This window comes from Trichomycterus rosablanca, chromosome 13 (assembly GCF_030014385.1).
Source record: "Trichomycterus rosablanca isolate fTriRos1 chromosome 13, fTriRos1.hap1, whole genome shotgun sequence".
NCBI lineage: Eukaryota > Metazoa > Chordata > Actinopteri > Siluriformes > Trichomycteridae > Trichomycterus > Trichomycterus rosablanca.
The window spans coordinates 22,340,685-22,359,308 of NC_086000.1; the positions used below are offsets into that span (position 1 = coordinate 22,340,685).

Consider the following 18,624-nt stretch of genomic DNA (forward strand, 5'->3'; position numbering starts at 1 on the left):
TTTAGAGAAACTGTTTTTGTATTCCTGTTGTATTGTAACTGTGTTGGAATGGAAACAATATGACCTACAATGTGTCCTACCAAATCTGCTTTAATATAGTATAGAATAACTTTGCTGGTATCCGTAAATGATTAGACCTACAATACATTAATTAATGTCTGCAGTATTTATTAAAATGGCTTGTCAAAGTACTGAAGCATGCTGTGCAAAGAACTAAGTAGTAATTTATGGCCTTTCCTTTTTACACACTGATGCCTCTGGATTCCTAAAATCTTTGATATTATGTACTGTAGAAAGTAAAGTGTATAAAATTTTACATATCACTTGCTGAAAAGCTTTTAAAGGACTATGCCTTTCTTTACTGTATAACCAATCATGATGCTAGTCTGCTACAAGTACAATATAAGGTTACTCACTAAACTAAAGCAGGTCTAGTATTTCTGCCTGTGAAAGAAACCCCTGTACATGACACAAATGTAATATATCTGATATTTAAAATGTAGGCACAATACTGTTTTATTCAGCAAATTATACAAGTTTGAGAAACCATCCACAAAATCACATTGTGATTTATGTATTTGTACAAAGTAAAAAAGCAGCATGGAATATAATGTGCACCTTTATGTATGTAAATTCTGAGCTATAGGTACTTTTCAAACCAGAAACTTTCTATTTCCCCAAGACATATACTTTCCATACCTGTAAACTGAATGGCAAATTAGCTGCATGCATTTGGTTGAAGCATTTCCAAAGTTGACATGACCTCACATTCAAGAGGCTGTGCACACACCTGATTCATAGTCAGGTAGCTCAACTAAATACACAATATTCTTATTTGCTAATAAGTAAGAAAATAGGGTCAGATACTACTATCTAAATTTTAAAAACATCTTTATAACAATTTATAAATTGCGATATTGACAATGCATAAAACACAATTTAAGCATTTAAAGCATATATATATATATAATATATATATATATATAAATAAAAGTTAACCATAAAACACAACTCCTTTACAGAATAAAATCAGTTATTTTTTAAATACTTAATTAATAGATGTTACTGGTTATTGCTCTGTCAAAACTTGCACCACATGCCACCTGTTCCTGCTCAAAAAACCTCACCGTTGTTTAACAAGACAACCAACAATAAATAAATCTAACCATTACTGAGCTTGATAATTGTGCGCAATATGCTCAATGTTCTCATTCAGTGCAATGTTCTTTTACTTACCACTAATAACTTTTACAATCATAAAGTTGCATGGACATTAACACACCATGTTATATGTAATATTTGCTGATTACACTGTTTTGTTGTGTATGCAATTAGATATGTTGTATTTGTATTAATTTTATATGTATATTGATTATTCGATTAAGCTGATTTGATTTGTCTTGTGCTAATTGTAATTTTGGCAAATAAATACATTCCAAAAATATGTACTCTACTTTCTATATGTCATGTCCACAGTATAAAGTGCAGCAGTTATAAATAAAATGTTGTTTATAAAAATGATCCCAGGATCTATTAAAAGGAGGTTAATGATGTTCATTAATGTGTGAGTTAGTAATGATGAGTGCTATGTAGAGCTTCGATCGCCTTGCACCCAGTATTCCTCTGTCTGCATCTCTGTGAGGCGTGAAACTGTCCTCTGGAAGGCAAATACCTCTTCTTCACCAGTAAATATTGACAGCGAACTGGCTGCATCCTGTACAGTAAGACAGCCAAAGAGATTACAGTAGGGAAAGAATTAGCAATGTTATTTTTTTTACTTTATCCACAGTGAACAGGTACACAAAATCAAGCATATGGCCACTCAACCTTCATAAATAAATATTTTCATACTGAAGACCTCAGCAGTATAACATGGCAGTGTTACAGGATATCAGGTTATTTAATCACATTTTTGCCAAGCATAAGCTGCTTTGTTCAATTATAAGTGCAGTAATTGTGACGTAAAGAAATCTAAGTCAAACAGCAGGTTTGCTACACCATAATAGACCAAAAAGAAGGTTTTCATGTTTATGTTTTAATGCTTAAAATGTTCCAATCTTTTAATACAATTGTAACAAACTAGCTTTTTTTTTGGGGGGGGGGGGTATAGGGCCTTTCGTAGCAGTTAAGGGAAATCTTGATGCTATGGATGGCATCCAAGAAAAGAGGATTGGGCACTTTCCTGTTTTACCATAAGAATACCCACATACACAAATCAAGTTTAGTTTGGGAAAACTAGATTTGCCTGCACAGAGCTGCAACCACAACCCCACTAAACACAATTGGGATGACACACTCAGAGCTATGCCTTATAGCACACCATCTGATAATTATACCTAATGCAAAGGCTTATCGATTACCAGGTAATACCCATACTAAGGAGAGTTATTTATAATGTTAGTACAATAAAAAGACACCAGGGGAAATTAAGGTCCACTGTTCAGTTGGGTACATTTTTGAACATATAACATTGTGCCTAATTAGGTGTCATAATCATTAGGCTACATGCATATAGGCTACAACTTACCTATGTACTAACAAATCACAAGTCTAGATAAATATAATCTAATTGTGTTTTTTATGGAATGTTAATATGTTGATACATCAAGTAAGAATTTTATTGAGATTGGAGTGTGTGTAAGAATTAGTGGTCAGCTTCCTCAAACGATGTGGTTAGAAACAAGACGATGGGAGTGAGCACACCTTTGGTGTTATGTACAGTGGGGCCAAAAAGTATTTAGTCAGCCACTGATTGTGCAAGTTCTCCTACTAAGAAAGATGAGAGAGGTCTGTAATTTTCAAAATAAGTACACTTCAACTATGAGAGACAAAATGAGAAAAAAAAATCCAGGAAATCACATTGTAGGATTTTTTAAGAATTTATTTGTAAATTATGGTGGAAAATAAGTATTTGGTCAATAACAAACAAGCAAGATTTCTGGCTCTCACAGACCTGTAACTTCTTCATTAAGAAGCTCTTCTGTCCTCCACTCATTACCTGTATTAATGGCACCGGTTTGACATCGTTATCTGTATAAAAGACACCTGTCCACAGCCTCAAACAGTCAACCATGGCCAAGACCAAAGAGCTGTCGAAGGACACCGGGAAGAAAATTGTAGACCTGCACCAGGCTGGGAAGAGTGAATCTACAATAGGCGAGCAGGTTGGTGTGAACAAATCAACTGTGGGAGCAATTGTAAGAAAATGGAAGACATACAAGACCATTGATAATCTCCCTCGATCCCGTGGGGTTAAAATGATCATGAGAATGGTGAGCAAAATATCCCAGAACTACACGGAGGGACCTGATGAATGACCTGCAGAGAGCTGGGGCCAAAGTAACAAGGCTACCATCAGTAACACTACGCAGAGAGGGACTCAAATCCTGCAGTGCCAGGCGTGTCCCCCTGCTTAAGCCAGTACATGTCCAGGCCCGTCTGAAGTTTGCCAGAGAGCATATGGATGATCCAGAAGAGGATTGGGAGAATATCATGTGGTCAGATGAAACCAAAATTGAACTTTTTGGTAAAAACTCAACTCGTCGTGTTTGGAGGAAGAAGAAAAACCCAAGAACACCATACCTACTGTGAAGCATGGGGGTGGAAACATCATGCTTTGGGGCTGTTTTTCTGTAAAGGAGACAGGACGACTGATCCGTGTTAAGGGAAGAATGAACAGGGCCATGTATCGTGAGATTTTAAGCCAAAACCTCCTTCCATCAGTGAGAGCATTGAAGATGGAACGTGGCTGGGTCTTCCAGCATGACAATGATCCCAAACACACCGCTCGGGCAACGAAGGAGTGGCTCCGTAAAAAGCATTTCAAGGTCCTGGAGTGGCCTAGCCAGTCTCCAGACCTCAACCCCAGAGAAAATTTGTCCGTGTTGCCCAGCGACAGCCCCAAAACATCACTGCTCTAGAGGAGATCTGCATGGAGGAATGGGCCAAAATACCAGCTACAGTGTGTGCAAACCTGGTGAAGACTTACAGGAAACGTTTGACCTCTGTCATTGCCAACAAAGGTTATGTTACAAAGTATTGAGTTGAACTTTTGTTATTGACCAAATACTTATTTTCCACCATAATTTACAAATAAATTATTTAAAAATCCTACAATGTGATTTCCTGGATTTTTTTTTCTCATTTTGTCTCTCATAGTTGAAGTGTACCTATGATGAAAATTACAGACCTCTCTCATCTTTCTAAGTAGGAGAACTTGCACAATCAGTGGCTGACTAAATACTTTTTGGCCCCACTGTATGCACATAAATTCTTGGTTTACAAAGTGGTGAATTGCTGTATAAATCCAGCATGTGTAAAAGGCATAACGCCTGGCAAATGTGAAAGGTAACCTGGTTTGTGTGTTTATGTGTCCACATTCTATTGGCCATGTAGTGTACATATAATTACCGACATCTATATTGTTTCTTAATAGTAAAGACATTAATAATACCCTTTTCAGTCCTAGGTCATCTATTAAAATGTGGCTCTCATCATCATGGTGTCCTTCATTGACAAACAGCTCTTCTAGTGGCGCCTCAGCTTGTAACACCACTCGTACCTGTAAATTATTTGACTTAACTGTATAAAGTGTGTCCAGGCTTTTAACTTACAAATATGTGGCATGTACAGAAACCATCTCAGTTATTTACCTTGTGCTCATACAAAGAATCAATAAGAGTTATAAAGCGCCTGGCCTGGGTCTTCTTATTCAAAGTTAGCAGAGGAATACTCCGAATGAACACTGTATCAAACACTGTGGAGATTTCAATGTAGTCACTTGCTCCTAAAGGCTAACACAAAAAAACATTAGTACTATTTGTAGTGCCAATAAACTGATTATTAATAAGAAAAGTAAGCTTACCCTATCACAGAGCTCATCGAATGTGCAGTCTGCAATGGTCCCACAAGCTTTGTTTAGTGTTAGCGTCCTGCCCAGGACCCTCAGAGACCTGGGCCTCATAACTAAAAGGAGGAAAAATATTTACATTTTAAATTAAATTCAGCATATCTTGAATTAACATATATGGTGTAAATGAGCATTCATACTATTTAGTTTCAAACATTTTGTTGAGCACTTACTCCACTTTTTTCTTTAATTAAACCAGTTAACAAAACACATCTTGAATTTTTTATTACATATACATTTAAAAAGTTAACCAGTTAGTAAAAAAAAAACAAAAAAAAAAAACATGTTAAGTAGTTGCAGTAGTTTAAAAGAAATTGTTACATTACAAATCTCAACATTTGAAACTTACTGTCATTTTGTTTAAATGCCATTTCATCAAAGAGCTGGTCCAAGGTTGCTTCTACATTGTCTTCACTGATGCTAGTTCAAACAAAGATTGTTTACATTTTTCAAAAATTAACAATGCATTTGACAATTATAAATGACAAAACTACATTTAAGTCAAAACATTACAGTTTTAATAACTTGTGAGGGAAATGTTTTTGATGTCAGTGCTGGGATTTCTGCAACTGTTCCATTAATTAATAATTACAGTGGGGTCAAAAAGTATTTAGTCAGCCACTGATTGTGCAAGTTCTCCTACTTAGAAAGATGAGAGAGGTCTGTAATTTTCATCATAGGTACACTTCAACTATGAGAGACAAAATGAGAAAAAAAAATCCAGGAAATCACATTGTAGGATTTTTTAAGAATTTATTTGTAAATTATGGTGGAAAATAAGTATTTGGTCAATAACAAACAAGCAAGATTTCTGGCTCTCACAGACCTGTAACTTCTTCTTTAAGAAGCTCTTCTGTCCTCCACTCGTTACCTGTATTAATGGCACCTGTTTGACCTCGTTATCTGTATAAAAGACACCTGTCCACAGCCTCAAACAGTCAGACTCCAAACTCAACCATGGCCAAGACCAAAGAGCTGTCGAAGGACACCAGGAAGAAAAATGTAGACCTGCACCAGGCTGGGAAGAGTGAATCTACAATAGGCAAGCAGGTTGGTGTGAATAAATCAACTGTGGGAACAATTGTAAGAAAATAAAAGACATACAAGACCATTGATAATCTCCCTTGGGTCAAGATCTCATCCCGTGTTAAGGGAAGAATGAACGGGGCCATGTATCGTGAGATTTTAAGCCAAAACCTCCTTCCATCAGTGAGAGCATTGAAGATGGAACGTGGCTGGGTCTTCCAGCACGACAATGATCCCAAACACACCGCTCGGGCAACGAAGGAGTGGCTCCGTAAAAAGCATTTCAAGGTCCTGGAGTGGCCTAGCCAGTCTCCAGACCTCAACCCCATAGAAAATTTGTGGAGTCCGTGTTGCCCAGCGACAGCCCCAAAACATCACTGCTCTAGAGGAGATCTGCATGGAGGAATGGGCCAAAATACCAGCTACAGTGTGTGCAAACCTGGTGAAGACTTACAGGAAACGTTTGACCTCTGTCATTGCCAACAAAGGTTATGTTACAAAGTATTGAGTTGAACTTTTGTTATTGACCAAATACTTATTTTCCACCATAATATTACAAATAAATTCTTTAAAAATCCTACAATGTGATTTCCTGGATTTTTTTTCTCATTTTGTCTCTCATAGTTGAAGTGTACCTATGATGAAAATTACAGACCTCTCTCATCTTTCTAAGTAGGAGAACCTGCACAATCAGTGGCTGACTAAATACTTTTTGGCCCCACTGTAAATGCATATACTTCTGCTCTGGTGGTGGTTTAGCCCACCACTGCTGAGATCAGAGTTGGAATATCAGCCCTGCTATTGACCAGCCCTGCTATTGCAGCACAATTAGCTGCATCAGGTGGTGGAGGGAGAGGCTGTGGGTAATCAAATGTGATGTTCATTGCTGCTACATCTGCTGGATGGTCAAGACACCTACATAAGGGATGGGAAATATCACGGATAGTAGTAATCTCTGTGTGACCCCATTTTTGGCAAGCATTAATTTATGGTTCTTCTTGTTCAAGATGGGGGTCAGCAGTGGCAAAGGAAAGTACATCAGTGGAATTAAATATGACTAGATTGGAAGGAAAAGGGGAAAACATAAAATAAATGGTGTATGGTCGAACATTACAAAAAATTACGTTAAATTAAATACTGTATGAATATTATTGACCCAGGACATTTTCACGAAATAGTAATTATTCAAAGATTGCCTTGATATACCTGTCTCTTTGAAGTGTGTGTAGTTTTTGCGTTCAGTTGAAAAAACTTCAAGTCAATAAATTGATTTCAGATTGTGGTTTGTTTTCTTACAGATAGAAGAGTTTTCCAGCTGCAGGTCGATTTCTTTTGCGATAATCGATTCCGGAGTCTAGACGAAGTACTTTGCAATAATCCTGTTTAAAAACAAGACAGATAATTATATAACCAAAGTGTTTACAATAATAAGATTTCCCATAAGAAGAAAGAATCTCAACTAATATATGTATAATTTTCTAGCCAACCCAGCAACTCATGCATGATCACACGCAAAAAAACGTCCAAATTTATTTGTGCTTATGCATGGTATACACAGCCAACTTTAGTTATGTTAGTGTAAGATAGGTGTGTATGACTGAATAATTAATTAACATTGCTTGTGGAAAAATGACAAAAACACCACAGCCTTTAAAAGTGACATATGCTAGAGTAGGGGTCACCAACACGGTGCCCGCGGGCACCTGGTCGCCCGCAGGGCATGTTCGAAAATAGCACTAGTGACTATGGAGCTCCACCTAAAAATTATATTTGTGTTGCTGTTCTTTTTGAATCAATAACACTTGCATTGATGTAGATTTGATTAATGACAATCTTGAATATAAAACAAAAATGTCTGATGTTTATATGAGCTCTGATCTTGTCTGGGTGCGGAGTTTTAAAACGTGCGCATAACGCTGAGACAAGCGAGCTACGCATGCGCAGCTACGATACGGAGCGAGATGCGGGTTTTACCATGAAAAAATAATAATAATAAAAAACAAGAAAAGCGAAAAAAAACTTAATATTTTCACAATGATTGGGAGGAATGTGGAGAGACACATCAGTACATGTTACAAAAACTTCCCTGTACATAACTGATAATAAACATGATTTGTTCTAAAATGTTGTAAAGGTGATAAGTACAAACAGGACAGTATCTGACTGCGGTAAAGTTTAATATTCAACATTCGTTTGACATTCGATCATTTCGATCTATATAAATGGTTGAAAAAACACCTAACACTCACTTTATTTTTGATTTCTTACACAGATAAAAGTAGGCAACATACTACAAAAACTATATTATGGTAATTTTAGGATTACATTGTATTTATTTACAGAAAGGTTATAATGAGACCGTTTATCAAGCTCCCACTTCATCTAACGAGTTAGGGATCGTCATCAAACTAACAGAGAAACATAGGAGACGTTTACTCTGCACTTATTACAGAGAAATAAATCCATTAAAGTCTTGTAATGATTTGATGAATTAATGTCAAACTATTTTTATACAAACACATTAAATACTACAAACCATATTTTTTCAAAATAACGTTTGTATTTATTTTCCATTAATTTTAAAGTATCAATAAAGTATGAAAAAATTTGTCAAAAATTTTATAATGGAGATGAATAAATCTATAAAGATCTCAAGAATTTTTTTTAGCATTTTTATATACAATCAATCTTCCTCACCTACTACAAAGCTTGTTTTAAAATTAATTTTTATATTTATTTTATAATAATTGTATTGTGCAAATAAAAAAATCTATTAAAATCTTGTATAATTTCATGAATTCATGTCTAACTATTTTTTATATACAAAATTAACGTCCCTTACCTCCTACAAACCTTGTTTTTAAAAAAATCCTTTTATATTTATTTTATATTAAAATATAATAAAGTAAATCAGTAAATCCATAATAAGTTGGATTATCATTTGTAAAAAAAAAAAAAAAAAAAAGTGTGATTTTGATCAAAATGCTACATATGTGCTCATTCATAAAAAACTGTCAAGACAGATATTTACAAAAATATCAAAGATGTGATAGCTCTGACAGATTTAGATTATTAGAGATAAATAATGTTACATGTTGAAATATATGTATGTTTCCTACCATGGTAAATCGTTGTTAATAATTATTCTGAGGAATCATTAACATTAACATATGATCAGACAGTCTCTTCATATATATGAACATTAATAATAATAATAATAATAATAATAATAATAATAATAATAATATTATCATTAAAGGTGAACCGTGCAACTTTATGTTATTTAGGAAGTTTGTATCACCAAGCAGCCCTTCGCATTATTCAGTAGCCTTGAAGTAGCTCTCGGTCTCGAAAAGGTTGGTGATCCCTGTGCTAGAGCAAGAACAATGTGGAAACTTGAAGTAATAAACAAAGAGGTTGTGCCGAGCATTAACTTCCTCATAAATAAATAGGTAAACAAACTAAATGAATACAATGATCAGGTAATAACTGTGGGGCTATATGCATTTTCCTAGATCAGTTAGACTGGTGATGAATGACATGTGTTTTCATGCATCACTCATGGATACATAGAAATATATCCTTTCCTTCTTTCCTCAAACCATCTATTGTCTCAGAGGACAAATTATTACCAGTAATCAATGTGTATGTGTGTGTGTATATATACACACATTAAAATATGTATATAAGGATATCTTGGAGCATCTGGATGGAGTGAATGTGCTCGTTAACATGAGCATGATTTTATGACGACTTGTAATAGCGACCAACCACAGTTCAGCAAGGGTTAGGATTTATTTTATACCCACAAAGATTCAACACATGCACATCTAACATTATTCTACACATATCTTTATGAATGAGACTTTCATTTTTTAAAAATGAATAAACTGAAATTTAATGAGGAAAAAAAACCTTACCTTAAGCACAGCTATGAATGGCACAAAGTTCACCCTCTGTAATCCATTCTTGTACAAATCTGGAAAACAGAACTTTGTACTTTGAAAGATTTTAATTGATTTTAAATTGTATAGTCAGATTTTCCTGGTATGTGCAAATAATGATTATTATAGATGTACAATGAAGTCACTATACACATATTTATTATTCACTAATCATTGCTTTGCTTCTTACCCTCTGGAGGTCTGTTGGATGTGGCAACAACTACAACCCCATGGAGAAAGAGGTTTTCAAAGAGCTGTTTGAGAATCATGGCATCTGCAATGTCTGTGACCTATTTGATTTTTTAAGAAAAAAAAACAATTTATACCCAGTAAAACATAAAACTGATGCAGATTTATTTAAGCACATTTAGCTGATACCAGTCACTTATACATACAGTATGTGAACCTGTAAGAAGAACTGCGTTTACCTGAAACTCATCAAAGCACAGCAGTGCTGCCTCCTCACTGATTTCCTCTGCAACTGGTGCAATCGGATCATATGCCTTTGCCATTTTACCTGCCTTTCTTTTAGGCATACTCTGTTTAAGCCTATGGATCCCTATAAAAATAATTACAGTATGTAAAATAAAAAGCTAGCTAGACAGACAGACACAAATAGATAGGTACACTTTATTTATGCTCATGGTAAAATTCAGGAATGATGCCAGACTGAATGTGCCATTATTGTTGACACATGCTCAATATCAAATTTCCAAATTTATTTTACATAAGCCACATAAAGTATTCGAATCTGCCAATGTTTGGCTCCTGAGCAAGTCCCAATTGCTTGCATAGTATTCAGTCACAACTAAACCAACACAACCTTGGACAAAAAGAGTCTGATAAATGCCGTAAATGTACTATGTAAAAGGCTTAATTAAAACCTCTACTTGTGGTAATGTAAATGTTTTGGTCTTGCAATAAAAAAAGAAGAAAAAAAGAAAAGAAAGAGGACAGGCTGGTTAGTTGCTTGTGCTAGAGAAATGGAACCTGAAGCAATCATAAAAAATATACCATGACTTTACAGGTATATTTTTCTCCAACTTTTTTTTATGAAACAGCGTTAGGCATAAAACAATTTTTTTTTTTTTATAGAACCCACATTACAAAATATTTTTCCCTCTCAAAATAGCCACACTGGACTGTTCCACTTCAAAGAAATGACTTACTTTGGTGCACATCCAACATAAATCCATGAAAGTGAACCCTCTTTTTGTTTGTTATGTCTACATGATGGTAAAACATGTCCATGACCATGGTTTTACCAGTGCCTGCAATACAGACAAAGATTACTTCTTGAACATGATATTAAATTAAAGGAAATGATAATATACAGAGCAGTAAAAATATAGCATCCAGCTTACCTACATCCCCATATATGTAGCAACCTTTTGGTGGTTTCTGACTAAGAAAAAACTGTAAGAAATAAACATATTACAAATGTAAATGACTGAAGATAACAAAATGTGTCGATAAAAAAGTACATCCTAATTTCACTAATCCTTACAACAATAGCTGGTTTTCTGTGACCAGTTCTACAGATTTATAGTATCTTAATAAGAAAAGGAATAAAAATTACATATCACATTACTTTTGAAAATATGGATGCCGGCTGGTTGCTATAGCCTTTAAGCTTCTTCTGCATGGAGTCAAGATCTTGCAGAACAGCTTTTTGCTGTGGGTCCTCTTGTAATACGCCATTCTGAACAAGATAGCTGTAATGTTCTAGAGGTCCACTGAAGCCACTAGTTGGAGTGTTTGTCAAAATGGTTTCTTCAACTGACTGAGAGAGTACACCTGATGTAAATGCTGTGGTAAAGAAGAAATGCAGTTAATAGTGGGGCTGTCTATTTCAGTTCTGCTACTGAAGACACATCTTAGACTGTTTTTTAAATTGATATGGAACTAGGTATGTATATTGTACCACTAAAACTGTTACAGTGGCCGCAGCAGTCTAATATACTCGCCCATCACCAAAGAGAGCTCAAGCTCTTTAACTCAAATTGCATCAGAGCTACTGGCATGGCAAAGTACTTAACAGACACAACTGAGCCGTGTCTGCAGAAGCAAAGGTCACATGAGTGATAGCATCTGTATATGGTATGGCTATAGTACAAGAGTCCACCACTGACTGGTCTAAAGAAGAGACAGTTGAGAGCATATGGCAAAGAAATTGTAGTTTGGATTTTTAAATGACTAGATTCTAAAGAGAGGGGTAAGGAAGAAACCCACAAGAAAAAGTTACAGTGATAGATAATTTAATGGGTAAAAAATAAGGGGTTCAGTTCTTGAGAGTGGGAGAAACATGAACATACTGTACTGTAGAGCAAGTCTATGATGTTGCTACAAAACCAGATACACAAATATGACAAATACAGAAGCTTCTTAAAACACCAAAAGTCAATACAGATAAAAGCAATCCATGAGCTCATTACACCACCAGACACTTTAATACAGATATGATGAATCCAGGGTGCTTGAGTGGCACAGCAGTAAATTGTACTAGCCTACTACCACTGGTATCCAGGGTTCGAATCTATCCGTTAGTGCTATCGGCCGTCTACACACAGACATGATATGTCCGACAGGGAAATGACTGAAGCCCCTCGACCCAGTACAACTCTGACCAGGATAAAGAGGTGGTAAAACATGTAATACTGATGAAATAAGAGGCCGGATACACCATCAGATACACTTTAATACAGGTATTATGAATCCAAAAGCTGGACACACCTCCAGATACACTTTAATACATATATTATTAATCCAGAAGCTAGCTACACAACCAGATATACTTTAATACATATATTATGAATCCAGAAGCTAGCTACAATAACCAGATATACTTTACTATATATATTATGAATCCAGAAGCTGGACAGACAGCCAGATATACTTTTATAGATATATTATGAATCCAGAAGCTGGACAGACAGCCAGATATATTTTTATAGATATATTATGAATCCAGAAGCTGGCTACACAACCAGATATACTTTCATACATATATTATGAATCCAGAAGCTAGCTACAATAACCAGATATACTTTACTATATATATTATGAATCCAGAAGCTGGCTACACAACCAGATATACTTTCATATATATATTATGAATCCAGAAGCTGGCTACACAACCAGATATACTTTAATACATATATTATGAATCCAGAAGCTAGCTACAATAACCAGATATACTTTACTATATATATTATGAATCCAGAAGCTGGCTACAATAACCACCATATACACTTTAATACAGACATGATGAATCCAAAAGATGGACACACCTCCAGATACACTTTAATACAGATATTATGAATCCAGAAGCTGGACACACCTCCAGATACACTTTAATATAGATATTATGAATCCAGAAGCTGGACAGACAGCCAGATATATTTTTATAGATATATTATGAATCCAGAAGCTGGCTACACAACCAGATATACTTTTATAGATATATTATGAATCCAGAAGCTGGCTACACAACCAGATATATTTTTATAGATATATTATGAATCCAGAAGCTGGCTACACAACCAGATATACTTTTATAGATATATTATGAATCCAGAAGCTGGCTACACAACCAGATATACTTTCATACATATATTATGAATCCAGAAGCTAGCTACACAACCAGATATACTTTCATACATATATTATGAATCCAGAAGCTAGCTACACAACCAGATATACTTTCATACATAAATAAAGAAAAGTTTGAATCCTAACATGCCTGAGTAAATAGTGAACTAGACCCGGCTAGCTAGCTAACAAGCCAACCAAGTCGTTACTAAATATTTGTTACGTTCTAACACGATTAAACAAAAATAGACTGCGTTATATAATAGCTTACCTCGCTTTTTAACGTTGCTGATATTTGGATGAAAAAGTGCTCTCGGTAAGAGTTTATTAATCAAAACAAAACGAACATTGACAGCCACCAAGGACGCTTTGCCGGCTGCCATCTTGGCATTCAGGATTGAAAACTTTATTGACAAGTAACACGTGACCGTGTGTTTTTGAAGCGAGTAATCATGAGGACGGGCTTCAAATGAATAGAATAGAATAGAATAGAATAGAATAGAATAGAATAGAATAGAATAGAATAGAATTTAGTTTACAAGTTAAAAATACAACAGTTACTTACAATAATCTTTTAATTCAAGAATCACATTATGAATATGTGTTCACCTTAGAACACACATACATACATACATACATGCATACACACTGATCCGCCACAACATTAAAACCACCTCCTTGTTTCTACACTCACTGTCCATTTTAAAAGCTCCACTTACCATATAGAAGCACTTTGTAGTTCTACAATTACTGACTGTAGTCCATCTGTTTCTCTACATACTTTTTAGCCTGCTTTCACCCTGTTCTTCAATGGTCAGGACCCCCAAAGGACCACCACAGAGCAGGTATTATTTAGGTGGTGGATCATTCTCAGCACTGCAGTGACACTGACATGGTGGTGGTGTGTTAGTGTGTGTTGTGCTGGTTTGAGTGGATCAGACACAGCTGCACTGCTGGAGTTTTTAAATACCGTGTCCACTCACTGTCCACTCTATTAGACACTCCTACCTAGTTGGTTCACCTTGTAGATGTAAAGTCAGAGACGATCGCTTGGTCATCTTCTAGACCTTCATCAGTGGTCACAGGATGCTGCCCATGATTATTCTCAGTCCAGCAGTGACAGTAAGGTGTCCAAAACTCCAGCAGCGTAGCTGTGTCTTATCCACTCATACCAGCACAACACACACTAACACACCATCACCATGTCAGTGTTACTGCAGTGCTGAGAATAATCCACCACCCAAATAATACCTACTCTGTAGTGGTCCTGGGAGAGTCCTGACTATTGAACAACAGCATAAAAGGGGGGTAACAAAGCATGCAGAGAAACAGATGGACAACAGGCAGTAATCGTAGAACTACAAAGTGCTTCTTTATGGTAAGTGGAGCTGATAAAATGATCACAAAGAGGTGGTTTTAATGTTATAGCTGATCAGTGTACATACTTACATATAATATATATAGCCAATAAAGTCAATTTTATGTGCAAGAAGCCTCAAAAAGCACAATTGTTAACATGTATTGTAATATTTGACATGACAAACTACACAAAGATAACAGATAACAGTAATGATGTGCTTTTAGCATTTCATATTATTTAAATGTTGTTTATTTAATTATGAATGGACAGCTTGAAAGAATTAGTTCAGCAAACAAAATTCTGCATACAGCCAGCTGGCCTGTTACTATAAAAAGGCTGAAGGACATGGATGGACAGTTAAAACATATAATTTCACAACATTTTACCCCTCCCCCTTTTCATAAACTGAGCAATTCCCCAATGCATCCTCAACCTCTATCACGTATAACACCCACACTGGCTGAGGAGGACAGCAGGCTAGCATAGGTTATTTTTCACTGACCAAAAGGTTGTCACATTTTCACATGCACAGAGGAACATCAGGCCCTCTGTGTTCTTCTGCTCTGTGTTGGTGCCTTAACCAGGCAGTAAAAGTCTGTTGCAGAAGCAGGAGGGTGACCTCCCTTTCATCTTTTCATCTCTTAGACATGGCCAATTGTGTGTTAACTTTTTGTCTGTGGCCTGTATTGGATAGCTGAAGGACATGAAGGACAACTGCATATTCATGAACACTCGAATATGGGTTTGTTTAAATTTGGCAAAATATGGGGCACTTGGGTGGTGCAGCGGTAAAACACACTAGCACATCAAAGTTGAAATGTCAAAAACTCAAAAGTTAGATATCAGCTTTGCTACCGGCAGGCCGGGCCCCTAAACATACAATAATTGGCTCATCCTATGGTAAAGGAAGTAGAGGAAGCAAAATGCAATTGGGAAGAAAATTGAGGAAAACTCGTTGTACTTTTATTATATTTCTTAGGTGTTGACAACAATCAACAATAGATTATTTTAGATTATTTCATTTGTTACCTGTTAAGGAACCACCAACTTCCCCAAGCATACTGCTATTTTGATGATATTTAATTAGGGATGTCCCTGCTTATTTCAGCAAATCACTGCGGCTTTGTTGTAAGAAAGTGTAGGTGCTAGCTCTGTTTCCCACTTCTAAGCACAATAGTTAGCACAACAATACATGTAGTTTGGGAACTGATTACACTAATTGTTGCAGTTTTGTAAGTGATATTTCTGCCCATTCTTGCTTGATACAAGACCTCAGCTGCTCAACAGTATGTGGTCGCATTTGTCTGATTCTCCTCTTCATGATGCTCCATACTTTTTCAATAAGAAAACAGATCTGGACTGCAGGCAGGCCAATCAAGCACACACATTCTGTGTCTAGGAAGCTACACTGCTGTAGTTTGTGCAGAATGAGGCCTGGCAATGTTTTACTGAAAGATAAGTGCACTTACCGAGAAAAGACATCGACCTGGTCGCAGCATATCTCTCTCTAAAATAGCAATATATGCCTTCCTGTAAATGGTACCTTTACACATAAGCAAATCCCCCATGCTGTGGATTCTGATGCACCCACATATATGATTATGTTGGCTTTAGCATCTTTCACTGATCTGTTTCCATTGTTTTTTAATCCAAGCTCAGGCTCAGATAACTTTTTTGCATAGTACTGATGTATGGCTTTGTGTTTGCATAATAGAGTTGTAGGGCTCAAAGATCACACACATTCAAGACATTCCGGCCAGGCCCTACACTGACTTTCTCCAGATTCCCTTTTTTCTCTCCAATGTTATGTATGGTACATGTTTAAAAATCACAATTATTTGCAATCTTGCATTGACAAAAATTCTCTTTGAACAGTTTGACAATTCTCTAACAACGAAGTATTCAACAACTCATCTTTGTTTAAAAAGCTTGAGTCTTTGATGGATCCTCAGCAAATCACTGCTTTTTATTTACATTTTAAAATTGGTACACATTATTTACCAATTCACTATACATTATATGAATAGGACAATTTAAACACAGCCTGGTCAAGTACATGTGTGTGTGTGTGTGTGTGTGTGTGTGTGTGTAGACATAGATTGTCCAAACCCAATACCTAATACACTGTAGTGTGTAGCCTGGGTCACATTACTGACTGCCTTACTGAAGGTGATATTGACTCAGTGTCAGTGTTAAAATGTAATAGGCTCTAGATGCCATGACAACAGTGGGTCTGTTGCCATGGCAACAGTGGTGCCTAAAGGCAAGTATGCACATTGTAACACACCAACTCACATATAGGCGCTACCCACACACAGTCATTGAATGTTTGCGGTGACACTGTGGAACATGCATCGACCGGAGATTCAACATTACACAAAAGTCGTGTTTGGGCTGAAGTCATGTGACGTCTCAGCTGAGGACTGATTATACTCGGTTTATTTTTTACTATACTCCATGCATAGTAGAGTAAAATGATGCATGTTGTTTTTGATGCCGCTGCTCGCCGCACCTTAAATGACTACCATGTATCTAGTATCACACTGAAACGTCATAAACCTTTACCCTGTGGCACTTTGGAAATTCTTCTTCATTAGGCTCCCAGATTTCCAACATTGAAGGAGTCGGGGTGGTAACTGTTTAATGCAGAATTAGGCTATAATCTCTGAGCCAAAGATATAATTCATCTGTGTCTGTCGATTTTTCTCCATCCTACTGCCAAATACATTAATCTAATGAGATGCTATGCTGCAGAGGACTTCAAGTGACCAATAGACATTACAAAGAAATGTAAAAAAGTAAAATACAAATGGAGTGGCTTCTGTTCAAATACTTCTACACAACACAAAGTAATTTTATCGTCTACAAAGGGTAAACAATTCATCACACCCAACACACAAATGGACACTAGGGTTAAAATGAAATATCACACATGATGAGTTAAAGTACATTATACAGCCAAAAGTATTTAGACACCTTATCATTAGCCTATGGGAACAGCATCCTTTGCAGTAATAACCTCCAATCTTTTGGATGATCTTTTGAAAATGTGTGAATTTTGTGATAATTTGATCAAAAAAGCATTTGTAAAGTCAGGCAATAGTGATGGACACGAAGGCCTGGCAATTATCATTTCAGTTTATTCTAAAGGTGGTTTTTGGGGTTGAAGTCAGGGCTCTTTACAGGCCAACAATCTTTACGGACCTTGCTTCGTGCACAGTCATGCTGGAACAGAACTGAGCCTTCCCCAATGAAAGCATTAAATGTATGCTCTACAATTAATTTAATACACTTGCAATGAGTGTGGATAAAACACACCCAATATGTAGCCTTTAATCACTTATTTTGCAAAACATTTGCACAGTTAGACACTGCATGGCCAACAGTATATGTATCCGTCTTGTAGTGGATCTGGCTATTATATAAAATTAAGCTACAGTCATGCAATCCCCATAGACAAATAGTGGCAGTAGAACTGGTTGTTCCGCAAAGTTCAGTGACTTTAAATGTGGAACTTTAATACAAAAGTTAGTTGATCAAATTTTTGCCGTTAGAGTACTGGCCAACTGTTGTTTGTGAACAATGTAATTGCTATAAGTAATTACACTACCAAGAGTGCAAACTTTAAAATGAATCAGTCTAAAGATGATGGATAACCTATCTTTATCTTGTATGATGTCATGCATTGGCTGGAGTGTAAAGCACATCACCATTAGACTTTGGACCAGTGGACAGACAGTTGCAATGAATATCACTTTACTTTGTGCTTGTGTATGTGATGTTAAATTGTTTTC

The 18,624-nt window shown here is 36.2% G+C and overlaps 1 protein-coding gene across 1 annotated transcript; it reads right to left on the minus strand.

Annotated features, from left to right (window-relative positions):
- Positions 1-366: 366 nt before the first annotated feature.
- On the minus strand, positions 367-13,853 carry afg1la (AFG1 like ATPase a). Its single transcript, XM_063007327.1, has 13 exons — positions 13,742-13,853; positions 11,471-11,688; positions 11,244-11,295; positions 11,049-11,150; positions 10,308-10,438; positions 10,070-10,169; positions 9,856-9,914; positions 7,232-7,314; positions 5,259-5,329; positions 4,865-4,965; positions 4,653-4,793; positions 4,454-4,561; positions 367-1,714 (listed from the first exon to the last, which is right to left on the minus strand). Exons 1-13 carry the CDS (start codon positions 13,851-13,853, stop codon positions 1,586-1,588), a joined length of 1,407 nt encoding a protein of 468 aa, XP_062863397.1. The 3' UTR covers positions 367-1,585.
- Between the last annotated feature and the right edge of the window lie 4,771 nt (positions 13,854-18,624).

What these genes read in the sequence shown, in the direction of transcription:
- afg1la (XM_063007327.1), bottom strand. Translation starts at nt 13,853, where the DNA reads ATGGCAGCCGGCAAAGCGTCCTTGGTGGCTGTCAATGTTCGTTTTGTT. An exon ending in CATTCATAGCTGTGCTTAAG is followed by an intron (nt 7,315 to 9,855) that starts GTAAGGTTTTTT and finishes GTTTTTAAACAG; the next exon opens with GATTATTGCAAAGTACTTCG. An exon ending in TCGATGAGCTCTGTGATAGG is followed by an intron (nt 4,794 to 4,864) that starts GTAAGCTTACTT and finishes TTTTTGTGTTAG; the next exon opens with CCTTTAGGAGCAAGTGACTA.